The sequence below is a fragment of the Saccharomyces kudriavzevii genome (assembly GCF_947243775.1).
Source record: "Saccharomyces kudriavzevii IFO 1802 strain IFO1802 genome assembly, chromosome: 15".
Lineage (NCBI taxonomy): Eukaryota > Fungi > Ascomycota > Saccharomycetes > Saccharomycetales > Saccharomycetaceae > Saccharomyces > Saccharomyces kudriavzevii.
Genome location: NC_079286.1, coordinates 727368 through 747995, shown reverse-complemented (window position 1 = coordinate 747995; position 20628 = coordinate 727368). Strand labels below are relative to the sequence as shown.

At 41.1% G+C, this 20628-nt stretch overlaps 11 protein-coding genes across 11 annotated transcripts; 4 read left to right on the top strand and 7 right to left on the bottom strand.

Annotated features, from left to right (window-relative positions):
* Positions 1-908: 908 nt before the first annotated feature.
* On the top strand, positions 909-1763 carry RPL33B (60S ribosomal protein eL33; the record flags this gene model as incomplete). Its single annotated transcript, XM_056231411.1, has 2 exons — positions 909-927; positions 1459-1763. 2 exons carry the CDS (start codon positions 909-911, stop codon positions 1761-1763), a joined length of 324 nt encoding a protein of 107 aa, XP_056085232.1.
* A 261-nt stretch (positions 1764-2024) lies between these two features.
* On the bottom strand, positions 2025-4448 carry KIN4 (putative serine/threonine protein kinase KIN4; the record flags this gene model as incomplete). The annotated part of the gene is made up of 1 exon (XM_056231410.1): positions 2025-4448. The coding sequence occupies one exon, from the start codon at positions 4446-4448 to the stop codon at positions 2025-2027; it is 2424 nt and encodes an 807-aa protein (XP_056085231.1).
* A 588-nt stretch (positions 4449-5036) lies between these two features.
* On the bottom strand, positions 5037-5723 carry MGE1 (mitochondrial nucleotide exchange factor MGE1; the record flags this gene model as incomplete). The annotated part of the gene is made up of 1 exon (XM_056231409.1): positions 5037-5723. The coding sequence occupies one exon, from the start codon at positions 5721-5723 to the stop codon at positions 5037-5039; it is 687 nt and encodes a 228-aa protein (XP_056085230.1).
* A 432-nt stretch (positions 5724-6155) lies between these two features.
* On the bottom strand, positions 6156-7679 carry MKK1 (mitogen-activated protein kinase kinase MKK1; the record flags this gene model as incomplete). The annotated part of the gene is made up of 1 exon (XM_056231408.1): positions 6156-7679. One exon carries the CDS (start codon positions 7677-7679, stop codon positions 6156-6158), a length of 1524 nt encoding a protein of 507 aa, XP_056085229.1.
* Positions 7680-8178: 499 nt separating this feature from the next.
* WTM1 (transcriptional modulator) lies at positions 8179-9492 on the bottom strand (the record flags this gene model as incomplete). Its single annotated transcript, XM_056231407.1, has 1 exon — positions 8179-9492. The coding sequence occupies one exon, from the start codon at positions 9490-9492 to the stop codon at positions 8179-8181; it is 1314 nt and encodes a 437-aa protein (XP_056085228.1).
* A 956-nt stretch (positions 9493-10448) lies between these two features.
* Positions 10449-11843, bottom strand: WTM2 (transcriptional modulator; the record flags this gene model as incomplete). Its single annotated transcript, XM_056231406.1, has 1 exon — positions 10449-11843. The coding sequence occupies one exon, from the start codon at positions 11841-11843 to the stop codon at positions 10449-10451; it is 1395 nt and encodes a 464-aa protein (XP_056085227.1).
* Positions 11844-12442: 599 nt separating this feature from the next.
* On the top strand, positions 12443-13351 carry MCP1 (Mcp1p; the record flags this gene model as incomplete). Its single annotated transcript, XM_056231405.1, has 1 exon — positions 12443-13351. The coding sequence occupies one exon, from the start codon at positions 12443-12445 to the stop codon at positions 13349-13351; it is 909 nt and encodes a 302-aa protein (XP_056085226.1).
* Positions 13352-13627: 276 nt separating this feature from the next.
* Positions 13628-17365, bottom strand: HER1 (Her1p; the record flags this gene model as incomplete). The annotated part of the gene is made up of 1 exon (XM_056231403.1): positions 13628-17365. One exon carries the CDS (start codon positions 17363-17365, stop codon positions 13628-13630), a length of 3738 nt encoding a protein of 1245 aa, XP_056085225.1.
* A 778-nt stretch (positions 17366-18143) lies between these two features.
* ISU2 (putative iron-binding protein ISU2) lies at positions 18144-18614 on the top strand (the record flags this gene model as incomplete). Its single annotated transcript, XM_056231402.1, has 1 exon — positions 18144-18614. The coding sequence occupies one exon, from the start codon at positions 18144-18146 to the stop codon at positions 18612-18614; it is 471 nt and encodes a 156-aa protein (XP_056085224.1).
* A 335-nt stretch (positions 18615-18949) lies between these two features.
* Positions 18950-19390, top strand: RPB8 (DNA-directed RNA polymerase core subunit RPB8; the record flags this gene model as incomplete). The annotated part of the gene is made up of 1 exon (XM_056231401.1): positions 18950-19390. One exon carries the CDS (start codon positions 18950-18952, stop codon positions 19388-19390), a length of 441 nt encoding a protein of 146 aa, XP_056085223.1.
* Positions 19391-19549: 159 nt separating this feature from the next.
* On the bottom strand, positions 19550-20431 carry DSC3 (Dsc3p; the record flags this gene model as incomplete). The annotated part of the gene is made up of 1 exon (XM_056231400.1): positions 19550-20431. One exon carries the CDS (start codon positions 20429-20431, stop codon positions 19550-19552), a length of 882 nt encoding a protein of 293 aa, XP_056085222.1.
* Between the last annotated feature and the right edge of the window lie 197 nt (positions 20432-20628).

The following is a 20628-nucleotide window of genomic DNA, read 5'->3' as shown; positions in this document are numbered from 1 at the left end:
TCCTATAGAAATGATCCTACTGTAAAAGGTGTTAGTCAAAACCTGCTGCTATGGATATAATTGTTTTTGAATTCCCTATTAAAATCGGTAGATGTAAAAATTTGAGCTAAGCAGCCGTAATCTTCTCAATCTTTCGAACATTTTTTTGGAGGGAGTGGGAAGTATAGGGTATATTACATACTGAAGTACGTCGACACATATTTTAAGCAAAAAAAAGATATAATAGAAGAAGAGGAAACATGTAGTAATATCATAATGGACAAAATGCAGAGCCTTTATATATGTTTCGCGAGGAAGATCAAAGGGAAAATTTTTCAATATTTACCTTCGCCTAAAGGCAATGTAACCAAAAAGAAAAAAAAACCAGGGTTAAGACTGCACATTACGCGAGGTATGGGTTCAACAGTTCGTTGACTGTTTATTTCAAAACCCACACATGAACCCATACATATGGGTTTTATCTTCTATAGGAAAACTGAGACGTCGCGTGCTCGGAGGTGCGACATTCTTGCTGGTATGACTTCCATCAGACGATCGATTCCAATGGTTTTTGGACCGGGTTTGGCCATTTTCCCGGACTCGCCACGATAGAATTACAATGCCAGAAGGCATCCTCCGTCTAGCGTGTACCGTGTACTTTTGCGGCCCCCAGCCTACTCATCCCGTACCGCAGTAGACTGGTGGTTTCAAGGCGTCCTTTCTGGAAAAAGCACCTGTATGGACATGACATGTGAATATACTTGCTTTCCAGAGGCCTGGTCCCATAGTGAGGCTACCTATGGTTTGTACCTGGTGCACTCATTATCTGATTCTTAATACGCAGTTGCTACAGCTAATAAAAGTGAACAAATACCATTTTCTTGCCTTAATAACTTTGAAAAGTAAATTCAAGTAGAATCATAGAAAAAATGGCCGAATCTCATAGATGTATGTTATTAAGACTACTATACTGATAATAATTGCTTTGTGAAATATGCTGAATCGAGTACAGATTAATATACCAAAATATATGGAGAAGACGTTCTATTAGTTGAAGATGCCGTCGTTGGACTACTACTCTCAGATATATATGAACGTTACACAGTTGATGCTCTGCTATGAAAAATAGAAAAAAAAGCTTAAAAAATTGAATTTAAAGGAAACACGTTTGATAAATGACTATTTTTGATACAGAGGGAAATCATATGACCTGAAGATTTCCACCAGAAGGAGAAAGAAGAAAGAAAATACGCGTCTTTACAGAATAATACACGTGCAAAAAGAGTCGAAAGCAATGGTTCCATATAAGCATTCTAATGGAAAACGAGGTCCTCTTCAACGTGGTTAACCATGGTTTCCATATTCGTTGATCGATTGAACAGCTAATTTACTTAACTCTGCAATAATTTCCATGAAAATATAGTTTTACTAACAATTTTATTCACGAATTGACAAATTCTATTCATTTTATTTTAACAGTATACGTTAAAGGTAAGCACTTATCCTACCAAAGATCTAAGAGAGTCAACAACCCAAATGTCTCTTTAATCAAGATCGAAGGTGTTGCCACTCCACAAGAAGCTCAGTTTTACTTGGGTAAGCGTATTGCCTACGTCTACAGAGCTTCCAAGGAAGTTAGAGGTTCTAAAATTAGAGTCATGTGGGGTAAGGTCACCAGAACTCACGGTAATTCAGGTGTTGTCAGAGCTACTTTCAGAAACAACTTGCCAGCCAAGACTTTCGGTGCTTCTGTCAGAATCTTCATGTACCCATCTAACATCTAATTAAGTTACATCAAAGCAAAATTATTATTATTATTGTTATTAATATTGTATAAAATATAAAAAATAAGCATTCGTATATATATCCTTATTCTTTTGTTTATATTTTGAGTTCTACCCCATTTCGCACTCGTCTTCCCTGTTTGGGGTAGATGTTTACGAACATCATCGAACAATCACCTAGAAAACTGTCAAAGAAAATAATATTATTACTCTACGATATGATCTTTACTCACCGGTATGCCTATATATCAAATTGAAGAATTAAACCCTCATGCTCCTTCTTTTGAAAAAATTCAAAACCTTCCTTGCTGTTGAAGTCTGTGCGTCAACATTATGCCCTTCGCCAGACCATGTATTTCCATCTTCTCGTAGTGTTGAAATCATAACGGAAGCTCGTACAGATCTACCTGGATTGCGATCTTCAGCATTGTCATTAGTTTCGTTTCTCTTTCCACCATCATTAGCGTTAGTATCAGGATTTGGAACTTTTAACACACTGTTATCGGAAATAGTACCTGATTGCTGCTGCGCTATTTTAGAACCAGTCTTATTTGATTGCCCTGATGGATTTCTAGATGAAACAGCAACCGAATTCCCCTTCGAGTTACGAGATTCGACGGTGGATCTCGAACCGTTTAGGGATGAGTATAACGACATGAAGCTAAACCTCTTTCTGTCGTAGTTTTTTTTATTTTCTTTGTTCAAGGAAGCGTCTGATTTTTTAGAAGAGCGGCTAACGTTTTCCGGCTGAGTTTCCATACCTTCGTCATCAGTAGAGGCATTAGGCTCTTTCTTAGTAGAAATCATTGAATCATTCTCTGGGTCGATTTTCTCCCGAGGTGACCCACTTTCTGCTGCTTTATAAGCAAGATCTTCATTCATTTTTACGATGGCTTCAGTTGTCGGCTGATCGCCAGCGTTCAGGTCACCAATGGCATGATGATAATCTACTGGCGAAGTTTTTGCCGCCGGACCTTCCGATAATAACATAATTGCGTTGTTAGAGATCGTAGCTTTGGTAGAGTCATGTACTGCATTCAAAGACTTACCCTCAGGGTTATACAAACGGTCCAAGTTTTTGCTATCTGATGACCTTCCGGTTGCTCCTAGTTTATTTACCGGAATGTCCATCAAACTATTATCTGCATTGTTTCTGCTGAGCCCTGGATAATACGAGGTGGGTCTGGGTCTACTACGAGGCACGTGGTAGTTACCAATACGGTGGAACTCTTCCTGAGTGAAAGCCTTCTGACCGGGATCGCTTACTTGGCCAATAGGTTCCGATAGTATATCTCTTGTCCTCACAGTCGTAGGTGAACCTGGAATTGTGACAAGTCCAGCAACCGATGTATGTTTCTTGCCTTTGGATGAGTGTCTTGCAGTCGTTTGTTCTATAGGAGAGGGGCTATTCTTGATGTCTCGTACGTACTTGGTTGAATCACTTGGATGTTCTCCAACAACTCTAAGCTCTTTCTCATTCATTTTCGCATTATTCAATATCAAAGATGAATCGTCGGTTGACGAAGCAGATCTACTAGCCAGGGGTTGTGGAGATACTCTAGATTGCTCCATGGTCGACTCAATTATCAACGAGTTTCTATCTCTGCTTTTTGGGTCCGGAGATGTTGGTGAAGAATAAGTTGTGTGACGGCCAACATCGCCCCTAGTACTCAATTGTGGACGCTCCTTTCGTAATTGTTCATCCCAATAGTTCGGTTGAATACTTAAAAAGGCATGATGCGGTTTTAGCCATTCATGCCTTTGTATCGCCCGTACGCTTACTCTTCTTCTTGGATTCGGTACCAGAATTCGCCTCAGCAGGTCTCTTGGAACAGGCGTTATATATTCGGGAAACTTGAGAGGTGTCTGCGTAATGTACTGATATAGCCTAGCAATATCATCGCCAGTGGGATTTTCATGGTCATCATCCCATGGTAAATATCCGGCAAGCATCGCATAAAGAATAACACCGCATGACCAAACGTCTGCCTTTCTTGCCTCATATGCCTTAGTGCTAACAACCAGTTCCGGTGCTGCATAACATGGGGAACCACAGGAGGTTCTCATTAACTCATTATCTTCGAAGAATTCATTCACGAAACCAAAATCTGTGATGACCAAGTTTTCATGCTTATCTAATAGCAAGTTTTCTAATTTTAGGTCCCGATGAACGAGTCCCTTGGAATGCATATAATCGACACCACTGATTAATTGGGCAAAGAGCCTGCATGCAGATGATTCCTTTAATCTCCTCTTTCGTTGAATATACTTATAAAACTCGCCGCCAGATACAAATTCTAGCACTATCCCGATGTACTTTGAATTTTGTAAAACCTCTTCTAAATAAATAATGTTTGGATGAGTTAGATGTTTCAGTGCGTTAATTTCGCGATATATTTTTACTTCTTTATCGGCATCTTTCTTGATAGAATCCCTCCGAATGAGTTTTATCGCAACTTGCTTGGGAACTTCATTGGGTGAAAATGCTTTAGTCCAACCCAGTTTGACTTTACCAAACTCTCCCTCACCCAAAGTGGAGCCGACTATATATGGTCCAAATGTGGCATGTTTTCGTTGGTTTTTACGTATAGGATGCAAAATGTCATTGGTCTTCTGAACGGAATGGTGGTTCCTGTCGGTAACAACATTGCCACTGTATGTATGGCGCTTAGGTACAGAGGCCATATATATATATATCTATCTTTCAGATATGTGAAATGCTCTGAACGGAATGTTGTGCGATGAGTTAACGTGTGAATAGAGAGATTTCCTCGAGAAAGAAAAGCTGTATTAATTTGAAGTTCACTGTGGACTTGCTAGAAAGGATGTGCTACAAATTAAGTCAATATTATATTTTCCTTTAGTACTAGGTGTCTTTCACGGGAAATTATTTAATAACTTACGGATGCGATTGTTTACAACACACTATAATTTTCTACTCACGTTCTACATGAAATGCGCCGTCATTGTTTACAAAAAAAAAAAATGAAGAGTAGAATACTCTCAAAAATAACCACTTGTATCGAAATCAGAAAAAATCCGGAGAAGGATATGTGGAAGAAGTAGAAAGTTATCTCTCCCTGATGTTTTTACCCTTCATTAACTCATATGTTTAGAATTTTCATGCGAAGGATATATTTTGAGGTATTCTTTTATAATTTCATTAGTTTACAGATATATACAAGTAAACATAGTAAATAAAACTAAACTAGGGAGAGAAAGAAAAAAGCACATGTGGATAGAAACATAGATGATAGTAACTCTCAGACGAGATTAATTGTCTTCGCCTTTGACGATACCGACCTTTGCTGGTCTGATGACTCTGTCATTTAAGGTGAAACCTAATTGTTGTACATGGAAAACAGTGCCTGGTTCCTTATCAGGTTGAGGTAATTCAAACGTTGCTTCGTGTTTATTTGGATCAAATAGTTCTCCCAACGGATCTAATTTTTCAATGCCGTGTTTTCTTAAAGTGTTCTCGAAGACATCTCTTGTCATTCTGACACCTGTATACAAGTCGCTGATTTCCTTGGATTTTTGTAAATCTTCTTCCTTAAAGGCGTTTAAAGCATGACCAAAGTTATCTACGGACTCCAATAGATCCTTAGCGAATTTCTGCAATGCAAAATCTTTCGCTTTCTGAATATCTTTCTTTGTGACTTGTTGCAAATTTCTGAAATCAGCCATAGATCTCAACAACCTGTCTTTAAGTTCAGAAGCTTCCTTATCCTTCGCACTTAACTGATTTTCCAGGTCCTTGATCTCTGATTGTTCTTCTGTCAAATTTTCACTGCCTTCTTTGGCGTCTTCTTTTTTTGCTTCATCAGAATAATACCTCATTCTTGTCATAGGAGTTGCTCTTCTTGTAAACGAAGACGTCATCAAAGGTGTTCTTGGTACCACTGGGATGAATGACTTTCTTGTTGTGGCCCTAACTGTGGCTGCTGAAAAGGCTCTCATTTTCAAGTTTCTAGTTTATTCTTTCGCAATATGGTTCGCCACTTTGAATCTAGAGCAGCAATTAGTAAAGCGGGATGGCCTGTAGTTGCGTATGGTAAAAATGTAGCTGGTTGTCTTTACACCACAATTCAGTCGGTGTTGTAACTCTTGGGAGTTTGCTTTAAACGTGAGCTCGCTGGAAATTGCGTTGCGAGAGGTTGGAATATCACTGAATACGTATACTGGGCGCAAAGCTGATTTGTTATTAGGATGCTATCCTATTCATGAGTCGTATATCTATATTGGAGTCTATTTAGTTGACAAGCTATCTATAGCCATATTCTCTGTTTAGGCCAATTAGTGAGGTATGAATCTTGTATCAAAGGTAAAAAATCATCGTACATGCGAAATAATAAAAAGTCAGTCAAACTTGAAGCAAAAAAAAGCGAACGGTTAATCTTCCCAGCATTTCTTGATGAATTTTTCCATATTGACCTTTTTTCTCATTTGCCCCTTTATCCAGGGGTGGCCTATCATTTGTCTTGGAGAAGGACGTTCACGACTATCCTTCTTCAAGCAATAATCAATAAAAGACTTAAATGATGGGCTCCATATGATATTGGATTCGGGCTCGTCCTTTAATTCAGGAGTAAATGTCAAGATCCACATCAATAGTTCAAATGGAGCTATATTTACTGCCATCTTTTCTGAAGAACATGGAAATTTACCGTTCGCCACTTCTAAAATTGTAAGTCCAAGTGACCATACATCAGATGTAACACTATATGGTTGGCCTTGAATTCTTTCCGGAGCCATATAGAAGGAGGTTCCGGTGAATGTTGTAGCCAGTGAGTTCACGGCTTCTCCACTGACTCCAAAATCGCAAAGCTTTACTTGTCCCTTTTCATTCAATAAAATATTTTGTGGTTTGATATCTCTATGAATAACTTTTTTTTCATGCAGATAGGACAGTCCTCTTAGCACTGCTTCTGCTATTTTCCCGAGGACCTTCTCACTGATCCTGCCTCCACGTTTTAGCAAGTTTTTGTAAATTGCATCCAAAGATCGGCCGCCCATGTATTCCATTGCAATGTATATCGAAGAATTTTCGTCATCTGTAAACATTCCATAATACCGTACGATGTATTCGGACTGGAAGCTTCTGTTAAACTGTAATTCTCTAAAGATTTGCCTTTGGTACTCGGGATCCGTATTTAATGTATTAATCACTTTCAAAGCAAATATTTTGGAGCCATTTTTCAGCTTACACTTGGATACGGAGCCACCGGCGCCCTCTCCTAGGATACCTAGTGACTCTATTCTATCCTTTAAATTTGTATATTTCCAACCATTTTCGTCCAATTGATCAACGTCTTGGACTCTGTTCAAGTCTGTATATGATTCAGAAAATGCCGCAGGCTGACAAAGTGGTTTAATTGGACTTGAACTCTGTTCATATGCCGATATTAAATTTGAAAGATCTAATTCCACAGAACTGTTCAAATCATTTCTGAGATAGGGAGAAGAGGTGTTCGCATGTGATAATGGGCTTGCCATTGACGAACAAGTCATGTCTTTCCTATCTGACAACTCGCTTGCCGCTAGTACATTCTGCTCCAACCCTAATTCCTGCCTAGAGTCTGGCACATCGGCAATAGGAACGAGTTGGGGTCGCGTTTTGTGCTTGGATTGTGTGCTTGTGCTCAAAGAAGGCAATGACGGCGGAGCAGGTCTCTTCTTGATTGTGTTCAAAGTCATTGAAGAATCGCTCGAATAGAGTCGATTTTGAGAAAAAAGTGTCGATGTGGAGGAGGTTAGTGGCTCTGGAGTGCGACCGCTCACTGAGGTGGAACTCCCGTTCGATCTTGAGAATATACTACTCTCATTTAGTTGATTGTTCTTCAGGAGAGGCAGTTTCAGTCTAGGCGAATTTGGGTTGCCCTTCGTTGATTCTGGGGGTCTAAATAGTGAAGCCATAATGCACGAAATGTGAGTGAAGAGGGTGGTTTTTGATTTTTCTTATGTACACTGCGAAAAATACGCAATCATATATGGAATTCAAACTGTGAGGAACTAGAACCGACTGTGCTATAGATAAACCCTCTTTTTAAAATGAAGCAGTTTTGCAGTCTTTTGAATTGCCTTCCTTATTTTAAGCCGTCACACGCCTTAATGCATAATCAGTCGATCTGATTTTTCAATTGTTGCGATGACCTGAGAAATAGGAACTCAACCGTTAGTAGTGACTCAGGCGCTAGAAAAGCATCAGCGCATGGCATTTGCTGTCAGTGACAAGTGTACATTGCTTGAATATTCGATAATAAATAAATACTAACACTAGATTTATACATCCTTGGGTGCGCACTTCCATAGTATAAAGGTAAAAAATTTGCCCAAAGAAGAAAAAACAATAATAAATAAAACGATAAATATATATATATATATATGGATCACCTCGTGCGTCTTTGCACAACGGCTATTCACTTTCTTCAGTGTAAGGCTTGTAGATGCTGACTAAGCTATCATCATCGACTGTACCAACCAAGTCTTCAATGACCGGATGCCAAGCGGCGGTATTTCTTCTTCCGACTTGTTTTGGAGATCTTCTGCTTCCACCCTTGTGCAAGAATCTCAAGGACTTTGTTTGAGATTCTTCCGAAGCGTCTTGTGGGGGGGCAATGGTATCTTTAGGATCGTATTTTGACAAAGAGTAGTCGGTGTTCCAATGGTAAATGTTGCCGGTACCACCAACAGTCAAGAAGTCAGAACTTGAAGTTGTGGAGAATTGAACGTCGACAACAGAGTCGCCACCAGCGTGATAAAAGTTTGCGATTTCGTTTTGAATTGGATCCTCGCCATTTTGCCTATAAGTCAAATCAGTGGTGGCAGCTTCAGCTGCACGAGCATCCCACAATTTGATGATACCAGTACTGAAACCGGTAACAAACAAGTTATTGGAGACTTGAGAACAATCGAACGAGGTCAATTTTCCGTTTTTTGGTTCGCTCAAAACCCATAGAGGCTTGTCTGCAGTTCTGGTGTCCCAAAATCTAAGGATATTGTCATCTGAACAAGATGCAAAGATATGGTTGTCGAAAAATCTTACAGTGTGGGTCACGGTGGTACCTGGGACGTGGACAGTACGCAAAATCTCACCCGGTTTGCCGGCATTATCAATGATTTTCAAAATACTGTCTTCTTCATCACCATTACTTTGAGATTTAACAATGGTTTCGGTATCACTAGAAATACCGAAGTCTGAAATTGCCAACGAGAAGTCCTTTTCAAGCAGATCGCCGGGTCTGGTCAACGAATGAATGCTCGCATAGCTGGTTGCTGGACCCATCATTTCTTGCACGATGTGAATGGGGACCTTGATGCCTTCTTTGAACCAAGCCAAGGACCCGTTCTTGGACATGGATAATAGCGTGGTCTCGCCAGTCTTGTCTAAGTACGCCATTTTGGAGACGGTTTCACCTTGATAGACGAATTTTGGACTCAATGGTCTGTTTTCAGTACCTTCAAAGGCGTCACCATAGTCCTTCATTGGCTCCACGGTGTCCCCCTGCAGTGGCACTGTGAAATCAATCTCGTAAATGTCACTTCCTTGAGAGTACATGACGCTCGAGGTTAGAGTGTTGTTCTTTTTATCTGGAACAACGATATTGCTGAAAGTCAAAGCCTTTCTCTGGTGAAGAACATTGTCTACACGAGACACAAATCTTGGTCTCAAGCTAGAGATATGTTCATAAGAGGAGGGAGCGGATGATTTCCAGATTTTTTTTGGCATTTCTATTGTATTGTGTTATGATATTGTATTTGATTGTGTTGTTCAAGATCAATTGATTGGAAAAATTAAGTTTTCTTCTTCACCACTTATTACCAAAGCAAATATAAACTTTCCAGGTCTTCTCTTTTTCTCTTCTCTTTATATTAGGAACTACAAGTATGAAAAAAAAGCATTAAGGGGACAAACTGCATAGAAAAGGAAAAAAGGTAAAAAGAAAAAAAAAAGCCCCGAAATAACGATTCTGATTATGAGATAATAAACGAGAGATCGAGGAAAAGCGGGCAAAATAAGCTACGAGTTTCTTAAAAAGGGGAGCACTGAGCACCATTATGTGTGCTCAGTGCGTGTAGCTAAGCAATTACATAAAGAAAAACACACTTTGATGGACCCCAACGGTTTGAAAAACAGGAAAAAGGAAAGAAAATGTGCTTTCCTCATTGTATAACTTAGCCTTTCTTGTGATACCCCGGCGTGTCCTAAAAGGGAAGCCAGCACCGCAAGTTTAAGACCGCTTTCTCACGTGGCACAGGCACGTCCATATCTTGCATAATAAGCCTCTGTGGTTTTCTTAGCGACAGCCTCGCAACTTCTATTTGGTAAACATCAGAACACACCCGATGAAAAAAAAATTGCTGGGAATGGCGTGTGTCATCTTTAGATCTTCCCGATAGCCGTATTTCTTCCCATGTCCCCCCTTTACGGCCGTAAAAAAAGCAAAGATGCATGGAAGAAGTTGGGCTTTTTGTTTGGTTGGGTTCAGGAAGTCTGAAAGAGTCTTTATTAGGTGCGATATACCAGTATTTATATAACGCTATACCATCACTATATATTACAAAAAAAATAACCCCAATATCGTGCTAGAAATAAATAAAAAAAAAAGACTTATGTAGATGAATGCCTGTGAATTACTGCCTTTTCCCCCGTGCAGTTTTTATTTTCTTGCTCCTTTTTTTTTTTTAGTGGTCGTAACCTCTGCCAATGAAGTCGCTGGCGAGAAATGGCTTGTAGGCAGTAACAAGACTATCTGAGTCCACGGTGCCAACAAAATCGTTGATTACAGGGTGCAAGGCCACGGTGTTTCTCTTGCCGAATTGGTTACTTGATCTTCTAGTGCCACCTGTATGGAAAAACTTCAGACATTGACCCTGCAGTTCCTTTGGCGCAGCGGCTTGAATTTCATCTTCGTTGTCGTCATCGTTTCTTGAAAAAGAATACTCCATATCCCAGTGGTAGACATTACCTGTTCCCCCGACCGTAACGAACTCTGTGGCGGAAGTTTGCGAGAACAGAATATCGACCACGGAATCGCCGCCGGAATGGAACAACTTGGCTATCTCGTTTTGGATCGGCTCCTCACCATTTTGCCTGTGTGTGAGGTCAGTAGTGGCCAGTTGCACAGCGCGCGCATCCCATAGCTTGATGACACCCGTGCTGAAGCCAGTGACAAATAAGTTCTCAGTGACTTGAGAGGAGTCGAATGACGCTAGTCGCCCATTTTGCGGCTCGCTTAGAATCCAAAGTGGTTTCTCTGCCGTTCTTGTATCCCAGAATCTTAAGATGTTGTCATCTGAACATGATGCGAATAAATGGTTGTTGAAAAACCTGACCGAATGGGCCACCGTGGTTCCTGGAACGTGCACTGTCCGTAAAACGTCTCCAGGTCTATCTGAGTTGTCTATGATTTTCAAGATGCTGTCTTCCTCGTAGCCGTTACTTTGTGACTTCACCACCGTATCCATGTTAGTTGACACATCAAAATCGGCTACAGCCAGGGAATCCGGTCTGGTTAGCGAGTGAATGCTAGCATAGCTCGTGGCAGGCCCCATCATCTCCTGCACAATGTGGACGGGAACTTTAATTTCGTCTCTGAACCACGCCAGCGAACCATTTTTGGACATCGCGATCGCCGTGCTATCGTCTGAGCTTTCCAGATACTGCATCTTTGCCACCGTTTCGCCCTGGTAGATCCATTTGGGGCGCAATGGCTTTCCCTCGACTCCACAGAAAGCGTCACCGTATTCAGGATTCAGAGCGGCTGTGGACTTGGCCTTGGCATCATCCGCATCATTCTTCTCGTCGTCATCGTCGTCGTCGTAGAATGTCTTCAATGGCAAACTAGCATCTATTTCGTAGATATCACTACCTTGAGAGTACAAAAGACTAGTGGTCAAAGTGCCCTTGGATTTGTCGGGAATGATCTCGCTTCTCCACGCCACAGTCTTGCTAAAGTGCAAAACATCATCGACTCGTGTGCTGAACTGCGGTTTAAAGCTGGAAATGTGTTGGTATAACGAAGGTGTCGGCTTACGGCGTGTTCCACTCGCACTCTGGTTAGATTTGCTCCTTACCATTCTCTTTCTTCCTTTTTCTCGTTCCTATTGCTGTTATCCAATTCTTGCCCTATCTGCGAATGAAAGTCTTACGTTGTGGAGGTGCACATACCTCTGTCAAGTAACTGTTTTCTTTTTTTTTTATTTTTTTTTCAAACAATAGATTTCAAGATGTGAGATGGAATGGGAAACCAAAGTGCCCTAAAAGGTAAAAGCTTGCATTATGACCCGATTGGGTAAGAGGGATCCAATTAGAGCCTGCGAGCGAACATGCGTGGAATACAGCAGGCGGTTCGAACCCCGGGCGCGGCCCAAAACTGAAAAAGCACTGAAATTTATAGGGAACTTACTTATAGTGATATCTTTCATAGATAAATGATGCTTTTCAGCAAGTACCATGACCTCAGTCTCTCGACGTTGAAGAATATCTCACTAGTTTCTCCACTTATTTGATATTTGCTTCTGCTGCATCTGAAAAGAACGGCTTTAACGCGGATACGTCTGAAATTGATCGTCAACTGGGATATAAATAAGGAAAACGAGTTTACGATTGCTGCTTGCCTCTAAAAAGCTCTTGATATTCAAGAATAGACCACTTGACGTAAGATTAGTTTTTCGTGATGATAAAGTTGCATGAAGTACCTCCAGAACCAATAGAGCCCACTAGTCTCCCGCATTACGATGGTCCGAATACCCCCAAGGGAGAGAGTAATTCTAATAGATGGAAAAAGATATTCGGTATCCCGTATCCAGTCTCTAGAAGATCATGTGAAAGGTTCCTTTGGAACTGCCAAAAGATTTCAGTTCTGCCCATGGCACTGTATTTCCCCTTGCACGCAGCAAATACGTTAATCACGCCAGCAATTTCACCTGACTCAGCTCCCGATGATGTATTGATGATGGTAAGAGAGATTTTGCCGTCCATAACCACCAAGCTGTTAGTTGCAGGCATTACTCTTCATATTTCCGCTGGCGTCCTGTTCCGTATTGTGAAGAATTGGAACAGTATATCAAGAAAGAAGAGCAATCACTTTAAGATATCCGAAAAGCAAGATCTATCCCAAGACGCCATAGGCTTAACCGGTGGAGTTTCCGGTTATCTGTTCGGATTATACAAAACGTTCCGCATTCCGCCCCAAGTGATAAGTGGGTATATCCTTGTTCCCGTTCTAATATACCATTTCTTGATTATGAAGTGGGTGCCAAATTCTATATCCACTGAGGTAGACTTTGCCTCCATAAAGCAATTACTATCCAGCAAAAACATATGGTGGAAATGGCTTGGAGGTTTTGTGCCATTGGTCATTCTTATTGAATCAAGCGTATATCATATAGGTTCGGGTTTCTGCCGCTACCTCGGCGTCAAAAGAATGACTGCCAGGAAGAAGTGGTCCACCACTATCAATTTATTGGCACTGGTTGGGCTCGTTTCTCTGGTTAGATTGATGAGAGCGGATTCTACAAAACTGGGACCCAATCAGTTTCAAGGCATTTTCAAAAAGATTGAGACCCTACTGCACATAAGATAGGAGGCTCGATCTGGAGAGATGCGAAAATCAGAACATTGAAAGATTTTACTCAGCTACTAATTCTATCCCTAATATTTATTTTTTCGATTCCTGCAATCACCAACTTCCAATGAAAAACATTAATATTTCTTTCCAACATGAATATTCGGTAAATAGTAAATGATCATAAAAAGACGTAAAATACATATATATATATATATATTCAAAAACACCATGGACAAAAGGGTTACGCGAGACCCACCTGCTAATGAGTAAAAGAGGAAGGTAGGAAAGATCCTAGCCTTTGCTATGACGGACATTTGACAGATCATTAAGTAGTTTGTCATATTTCTTTGTCACTGTTTCCTCTTCAATGGGTGGCCCTTGCAAAGATTCTCTTTTTTGGGGTTCCTGTAGACTATCATTGCTTGGACTTCCCGTATTCAACTCATCTCCATATAATGACTCCAGGCCGACCTTTTCAGAAGTCACGTTTCTAATCAGATCATCAACAGAATCAATACCTTTGGCTTTGATAATAGCATCTCTTAGCTCACTACCAGTAGGTATCTTCGGTAAGATTTTCGGCCTCGAGCTGGATATTCGAGCAGGCTCTTCTTTCTTGCCGTCAGCGATCCTATCACTTGGAGTTGATGAACCACTCATTCCTGAGGAACTGGCAGAAGAGGGAAGCATAGAATTATGTCTCGAGCTTTGATGTTGAACAAAGACACCCCATTTATGTAATTCACCTTCCTCTTCTTCTTGCCTCTTGCCAGCCAGTGAAGTGTTAGATGAACTTTTGAACAGAAGAGCCTTACCGGTGGTTACATCAATAATACGTCCTGAATCTGTGGCCATCAAATGCGGTCTAACTGATGAGTCGTTTTCGGGGACTGAAACATCATTAATTAATCTTTCAGAGTCCAAGTGTTTGAGGGATGGACGAATACCATCGTTATAGCTTGTGTTAACCGAGCTATCTCCGATAATTGGAAAGCTATTATCGGCTTTTGAGAACGGTACGACATCTGCTATATTGGGCATGGAAGCAAAAATTTCAAGAATATTCGATAAATTTTTCTCAAGTAACAGTAACCTCAGTAAGTTCTCTTTTTCTTGCAATGGTAATTCATCACATTCTCTTTTCTCAAACATGGAATCAATGGTGTGCTGTACATTATGGTGCACTTTTTCCATTTTTTCAAAATATTTTCTCAAGAGATATTTCTTTCCAACATCATTGTGGAGTAAAGACCTATCATTTAACCTCTTTAAGACTTCCTCAGCAGTTTCCGTTATTAAAGAACCATCGAATATTAAATCATCTTGTACAGTCAATTCATCCAATTTAAAGCTGGAGTCCATGATTCTTTTCATGTTATGCATTAGACATAAGGCAATTCTTGATTGAATTTCGTCTGGTACTTGATCGTAGTCAACATCTAAACTAACTAAATTGTGGGAATCTCGAACAAACGCATACAATGACGCCCAAAGTGTATTTCTAAGAAATATGACTTGTTCTTTCTTTTCAGCCTTTATCTTTTCCTGTTCATTAATATTGTCTGAAAATTTGTTTGGATCGGGCATAGGGCTCTGACCTATTAGTGAAACGTGAGAGAGGGTTCCACACTTGGCAAGTATGCTGACAAGCATTGTTGTATCCTTTACAGAGAGGTCATTGAAATCAAAATGAATACGTTTTAATTGAGGAAATTGCGGCAGATACTTATAGGCAGGTGTTAAAATATCTGGAAACAGTTGAGGCAAATTGCTCAAATCGAGAAACTTGATGCTTGGCAATCGCGAAAGATATTTTAAGATGCAGGACATATCATCAACAGCAGTAATGTTAGTACTATTAAGGGTGAAGTATTCCAAATGTTTAAAAGATAATCTGGCAAGTTTATTGATCATCGGCTTTATCAAAAGTTCTAGGTTATTGTAGGCCAAATCCACCCCCTGGACGTTATATTCAGACATCCAATCGAAGAGAAAATCAAAACATTGATTTGAAAATTCCACGTTAGCCATCCCGAGACGAATAGAATTCTTGCGGTTCATTTGAGCGAATGTGAGTAGGGCATTTTTAAAATGAACGAATGGCATCTTGTCAAATCTCAACCCATTCAGAAGTAGTTCTTCCAAAGGTCTACCTTCTTTATTTCTGAGCACCTGGCAAAATAATTCCCAGTCCATTTGATCTCTATAATTCGTGTCATTTAGATCAGTTCTCGCCTTCGTTTGAGAGATATCCAATTTAATCAAAGTTTTATTTTGCAATAAGAATTTACAAAGTAGTTTCCAGCTTTGTTCATTTATCACAACATTTCTCAAGCCCAACTTTTCCACCACTGGTGAAGTAACTAAGGAACAAACAACAATTTTGAACATATCATGAGTTAGAGATACATTATCAAAGATGATATTATGAATTGGGGTTATGGCGATAAAATCGCAAAATGATAAAATGTCCACTAAAGTAGGTTTTGGATTCAAGAATTTCAAAGTCTGTAAAGGAGCAGTTTTACCTCTGACTTGCCTTAGAGTGGACGGTATTGGTAGGATTTCTCTTAAGTGACAGCATCTAGTGTAAGCCACATCCAAAGTTTGTTCAACATGAGGAGAATACTTGGAATTGTCGTCATGATGAGTTCCGAAGGGATGCGCGCCCGCATTGATGGGTTTATCAATGTGGAGTTTAGAAGCCTTAGCATCTAAAGAGGAGGACTCTTGATCCGCCATTGAATCAGCTGCTGCACTAGCAGCCGTCGCCAACGACGAGGACTTCGATTGCTTGGCTCTATAGTTTGCCACTTCTTGAGCCATACGTTCTGCAACGTAGTACGCATCCTTTTGATGTTTTTCAGCCTCCTTGGCGGCTTTTCTAGAATTCTCCAAAGCCGCTTTGTATTCTTTAGAGTCTTTAGAATACACGGGTGAATTACTTGATTGGAAACTGGTTTGATCGGTGCTGTTTGTTATGCCTAGAGAAATCAGCGGGGGTGCACTTATCATATCCTCTGGTATGAGGACGTCACCTCTCTTAGGCTTCCTGGAAGGTAGTTGCTGCGGAGGATCTGAATCAAATTCCTGAACGGCAATGGTAACCCTTTTCAGGTTTACCTTCGACAATTTTTGTAACTGCTGCGTAGATTCTTTTTCCAAGATAGGAGGTAACTCCGGAGATTCAGATGGCAGCGGCGAATTCTGTTCGCGGCCATGGTTATGAAGTTGCTGATGATGATGATGATGACTGGAATCCGGGGAGGAGATCTCTAAAATGTTGTGCGGGATACTCAGCAACTTTGAAGTAAGGGAGCCACTACGATGTCGATTACCATCAGAACTGGTGGGCCTGGAAGATGCAGTGACGGGTGTGTTGCCCGGCGCAGTAGTTTTCAACTGTTTAGTATCTATGGGAGGTAGTTCCGCACTTCTTTTATGGTCGCTTTGAGAAGATAAAGGTCTTTCAACGATGGACGAAGGTGTAGTGGAAGGTCTTCTTCCAAACAAGGAACCGAACAAAGATTTTTTTGACCGTTCATTCAAAGAAGTAGATATGGAGGAAGAGCGACTTCTTCCCTTTTTCGACACGTCGGGTTCCGCAATGGCACTGTTCTTAGTTTCCTTAACGGGTTGGTCTTGTGCAGTTCTGACTCGAGATATTCTTGGAGAATCGGTGGCGTCATCCTTGGCATTCTTCTGAAGGATGTCGTACGATACCGAATGGGAACGAATTCTTCTAGCTGGTTGCTGTGCTTGCTGCGGAGCTTTATCAGGGGACGTCACTGGTTTGGAGTTGGGTAGTTCGTTCTTTGCGCTTTGATCAATGGGGGGCCTTGGGGAAGAAGCTGCAGAATTAGCAGTGACGGTCGGGGCTGACGTGGAAGTAACAGTTTTCTTACTAGAGGTAGACGCAGAGTCTGAGGCACGCGTCGAATTCAAACTCCTGGTCCTATTCCTCCGTTTCCCCTTGTACAGCCAATCCAACGGCACATCAATGTCAGCATATTTTAACTTGGAGCTCATCGTTAAACTAGATTCTAGCAGATGCAAATCAATACATATACAGCGCCAAAAGAGAAAGAAGAAAAGGGAAGGGACTCAGTCAAATATCAAGTGACAGCAATGCCTGAAGAATGGTAATTAATGCGGAGAGAGAGAGGGAGGAAAAGGCGATAATATGCAATGTAAATGATAATGAAATGAGAACAGGACAGGTTCTCGAGAAGTCCGACTACAGAGACCAAACAAAGAAGCTAATGTAGGCTATAGATATGCTTCCCGCTTGAACTCATCGAACCTGTTGACCACGTTACGTTGTTTCTTTGACATACCCCTTAACGGTACTAAGCAAAGACGAAAAGAAGGAGACTAACTCAAGAAAAAATCAAGGATCACCCGGCAGTAAGCGCCAAATCACAATGGAATTATGGCCAATCCATCACAGGGTCTATGACCTCCAGTCTGGATCTGGCGCAATATCAAGGTGCGACTGCAACCCCGTTGTGATCAGGTGTTTATATATATATATATGTATATGTGCACCCAACATACGGACACGCTGCACACTGCACAGTTGCATACATCCGAGTCATCTTGATTCTATTGTTTCCTGGTCCGGTTCAGGCCCAACGCTTTTTGGCGCCCTCGTTTTTTCCCTATGCGGAACCTGCTATTAATAAGCACCTAGGGCCAGCCAGTGCAGCAGTCTTGCAGTATATAACAACAGCAAAAGCAGCGGGTATACACTCCATCAAGGTTCCTTTGAGGCCTACACCTTACCGACACAACACGCCACAGCATAATGTTTGCCAGACTCGCCAATACAGCCCATTATAGGCCTCTCACGGGCTCCAGCATAATAAGAGCAACTAAGAGACTGTACCATCCTAAGGTAATTGACCACTACACAAACCCAAGAAACGTCGGATCCATGGACAAGTCCCTGGCAAACGTCGGAACGGGGATTGTGGGCGCCCCTGCTTGTGGGGACGTGATAAAATTACAGATACAAGTGAACGACAAGTCGGGCATCATCGAGAACGTCAAGTTCAAGACGTTTGGGTGTGGATCTGCCATCGCGTCTTCCTCCTATATGACGGAGCTGGTACGCGGTATGTCGCTTGACGAGGCAGTCAAGATCAAAAACACGGAAATTGCAAAAGAATTGAGTCTACCTCCTGTGAAACTGCATTGCTCCATGCTCGCAGAGGACGCCATCAAGGCGGCTATAAAGGACTACAAAACGAAGAGGAACCCGTCCGTTTTGCATTGAAGGGGAGAAATACAACAAAAATAATATAATAGAATACAAGGGACACTTTCTTTCTGGTTTTTTCTTCTGGTCGTTTTATAGAAAGGGTTAAAAATAGTTAGGCATCATAATAAGTAATCAATATCATAAACAATCATAATGCTAACAGCAGTGTATATCAGTATTGGCTTGGTTCAACCTTCGTCTGTTGTGATATTATTCCAGTTCTTGTTTTTTCTTGTATTTTTTTCTTTTCAAGCGAGAAATCAAGATGAAAAATTTCTGAAAATCTAAATGGTAATGGCAGCTGTTGTAGCCCCAATTGCCAGCTCATCGCTTCAATCACAACCGCAGCAATGTCCAACACTCTATTTGACGATATATTCCAAGTCTCGGACGTTGACCCTGGTCGTTACAACAAAGTCTGCCGTATCGAAGCCGCATCAACCACTCACGACCAGTGTAAACTAACCTTGGACATAAATGTTGAATTGTTTCCCGTCACCGCACAGGATTCGTTGACCGTTACTATTGCATCCTCTTTAAATCTCGAAGACACTCCAGCAAACGACTCTTCCGCGACAAGAAGCTGGAGACCTCCGCAACCTGGTGACAGATCCCTCGCCGATGACTATGATTACGTCATGTACGGTACCGCTTACAAGTTTGAGGAGGTGAGTAAAGACCTAATCGCCGTTTACTACTCATTCGGCGGTCTTTTAATGAGACTGGAAGGTAACTATAGAAATTTGAATAACTTGAAGCAAGAAAATGCTTATCTTTTGATTCGTCGTTAACAGCGTTAAGCTGAAAAGAGGAAACGATCACTTACTGATATTAGTGATATAAGTAAAGCTTTATAAAAGAGTATAAGAATGCCATGTAAAATAATAAAAATTCAAAAAAATAATCACATCATCATCACCGTACGTAGAAGAATCACAACCACCTCATTACTAAAACCCTCTAACAATGCAGAACATGACATTAACAATCACACCGGCAAAAATCGCCATTTTTTGCCGTCTGTTGAACAGGCCATCAAACTTCATCAATAGTATGCCAAAAACACCAAAGAAAAACCCGACACATATACCTAATAGCAGGTCTTTGTTGTGCTTTATATTGGCGATCGGCACGGAATTGAACCTGTCCTCGTTTTCATTGCCAGTGGTATTACCCTGAGCGGTTCCATTTCCACTTTCCATCCACTGCTCTTCTAGTTGTCTGATATCATTGGTCTCATCATCTCTATTACCATCCTGAGCGAGTCTTTCCTCCTCCTCCTCCAAGTCTCCATAAGTGGCTCGAAACTGCTGTCTCAGCAATTCAATTTCTTGTTCAGTGAAACCGACGGATCGTAGCCTATCAAACCCGATGGCCTGTGTAGTCATGGAGTCGTCGGAAGGGGTCGCATCATCCTTCAGATCCTCGTTGGCCAATTCCTCCTGCGTGAGCTCCTCAGTACCAATTATACAATGAATGTAGTACTTGTTCTTCCCAGAGCCACCGCTGGCACTTGTAGCGGTGTCGGAATTCCTGCTTGCAGTACCAAAATAGTGCGTCAACTCTTCAGCTATCTTAGAATGTGTGTTCAGAATGCTACCGTTTCTGATAAACTTCAGTCTTCTCTTCTGCGTCTGTGTAGGCCGCAACTCCCTACACATTCGACGTAACCAGTGAGTATTTATGTTCGAATAGGGCACATTCGATATGTTCAATTGCAAATCCCTTACTGATACGTCTGAAAACCGTATCACGATGAATTTCTGATGTGCGGATGCTGCCTCATCTGCTTGCGATCCGTTATGCGTAGGTAACAATGGTTCTGCCGACATACTCTTTTGTCAGCGTGTACAGCCGTAAGAATCTTTCTATTTTTGTCTGATATACTGTAATGCTGGCTCTTCTGTAATAGTACAAGGTACCCTAATACGCTGATAATTATGAAGCACTCCGGGTGAGCCAAGAGATTTTTTTTTTTTTTTTTTTTTTAAACGCAGCTATTAAAGGAGATGAAAAAATTTCTTTTCAA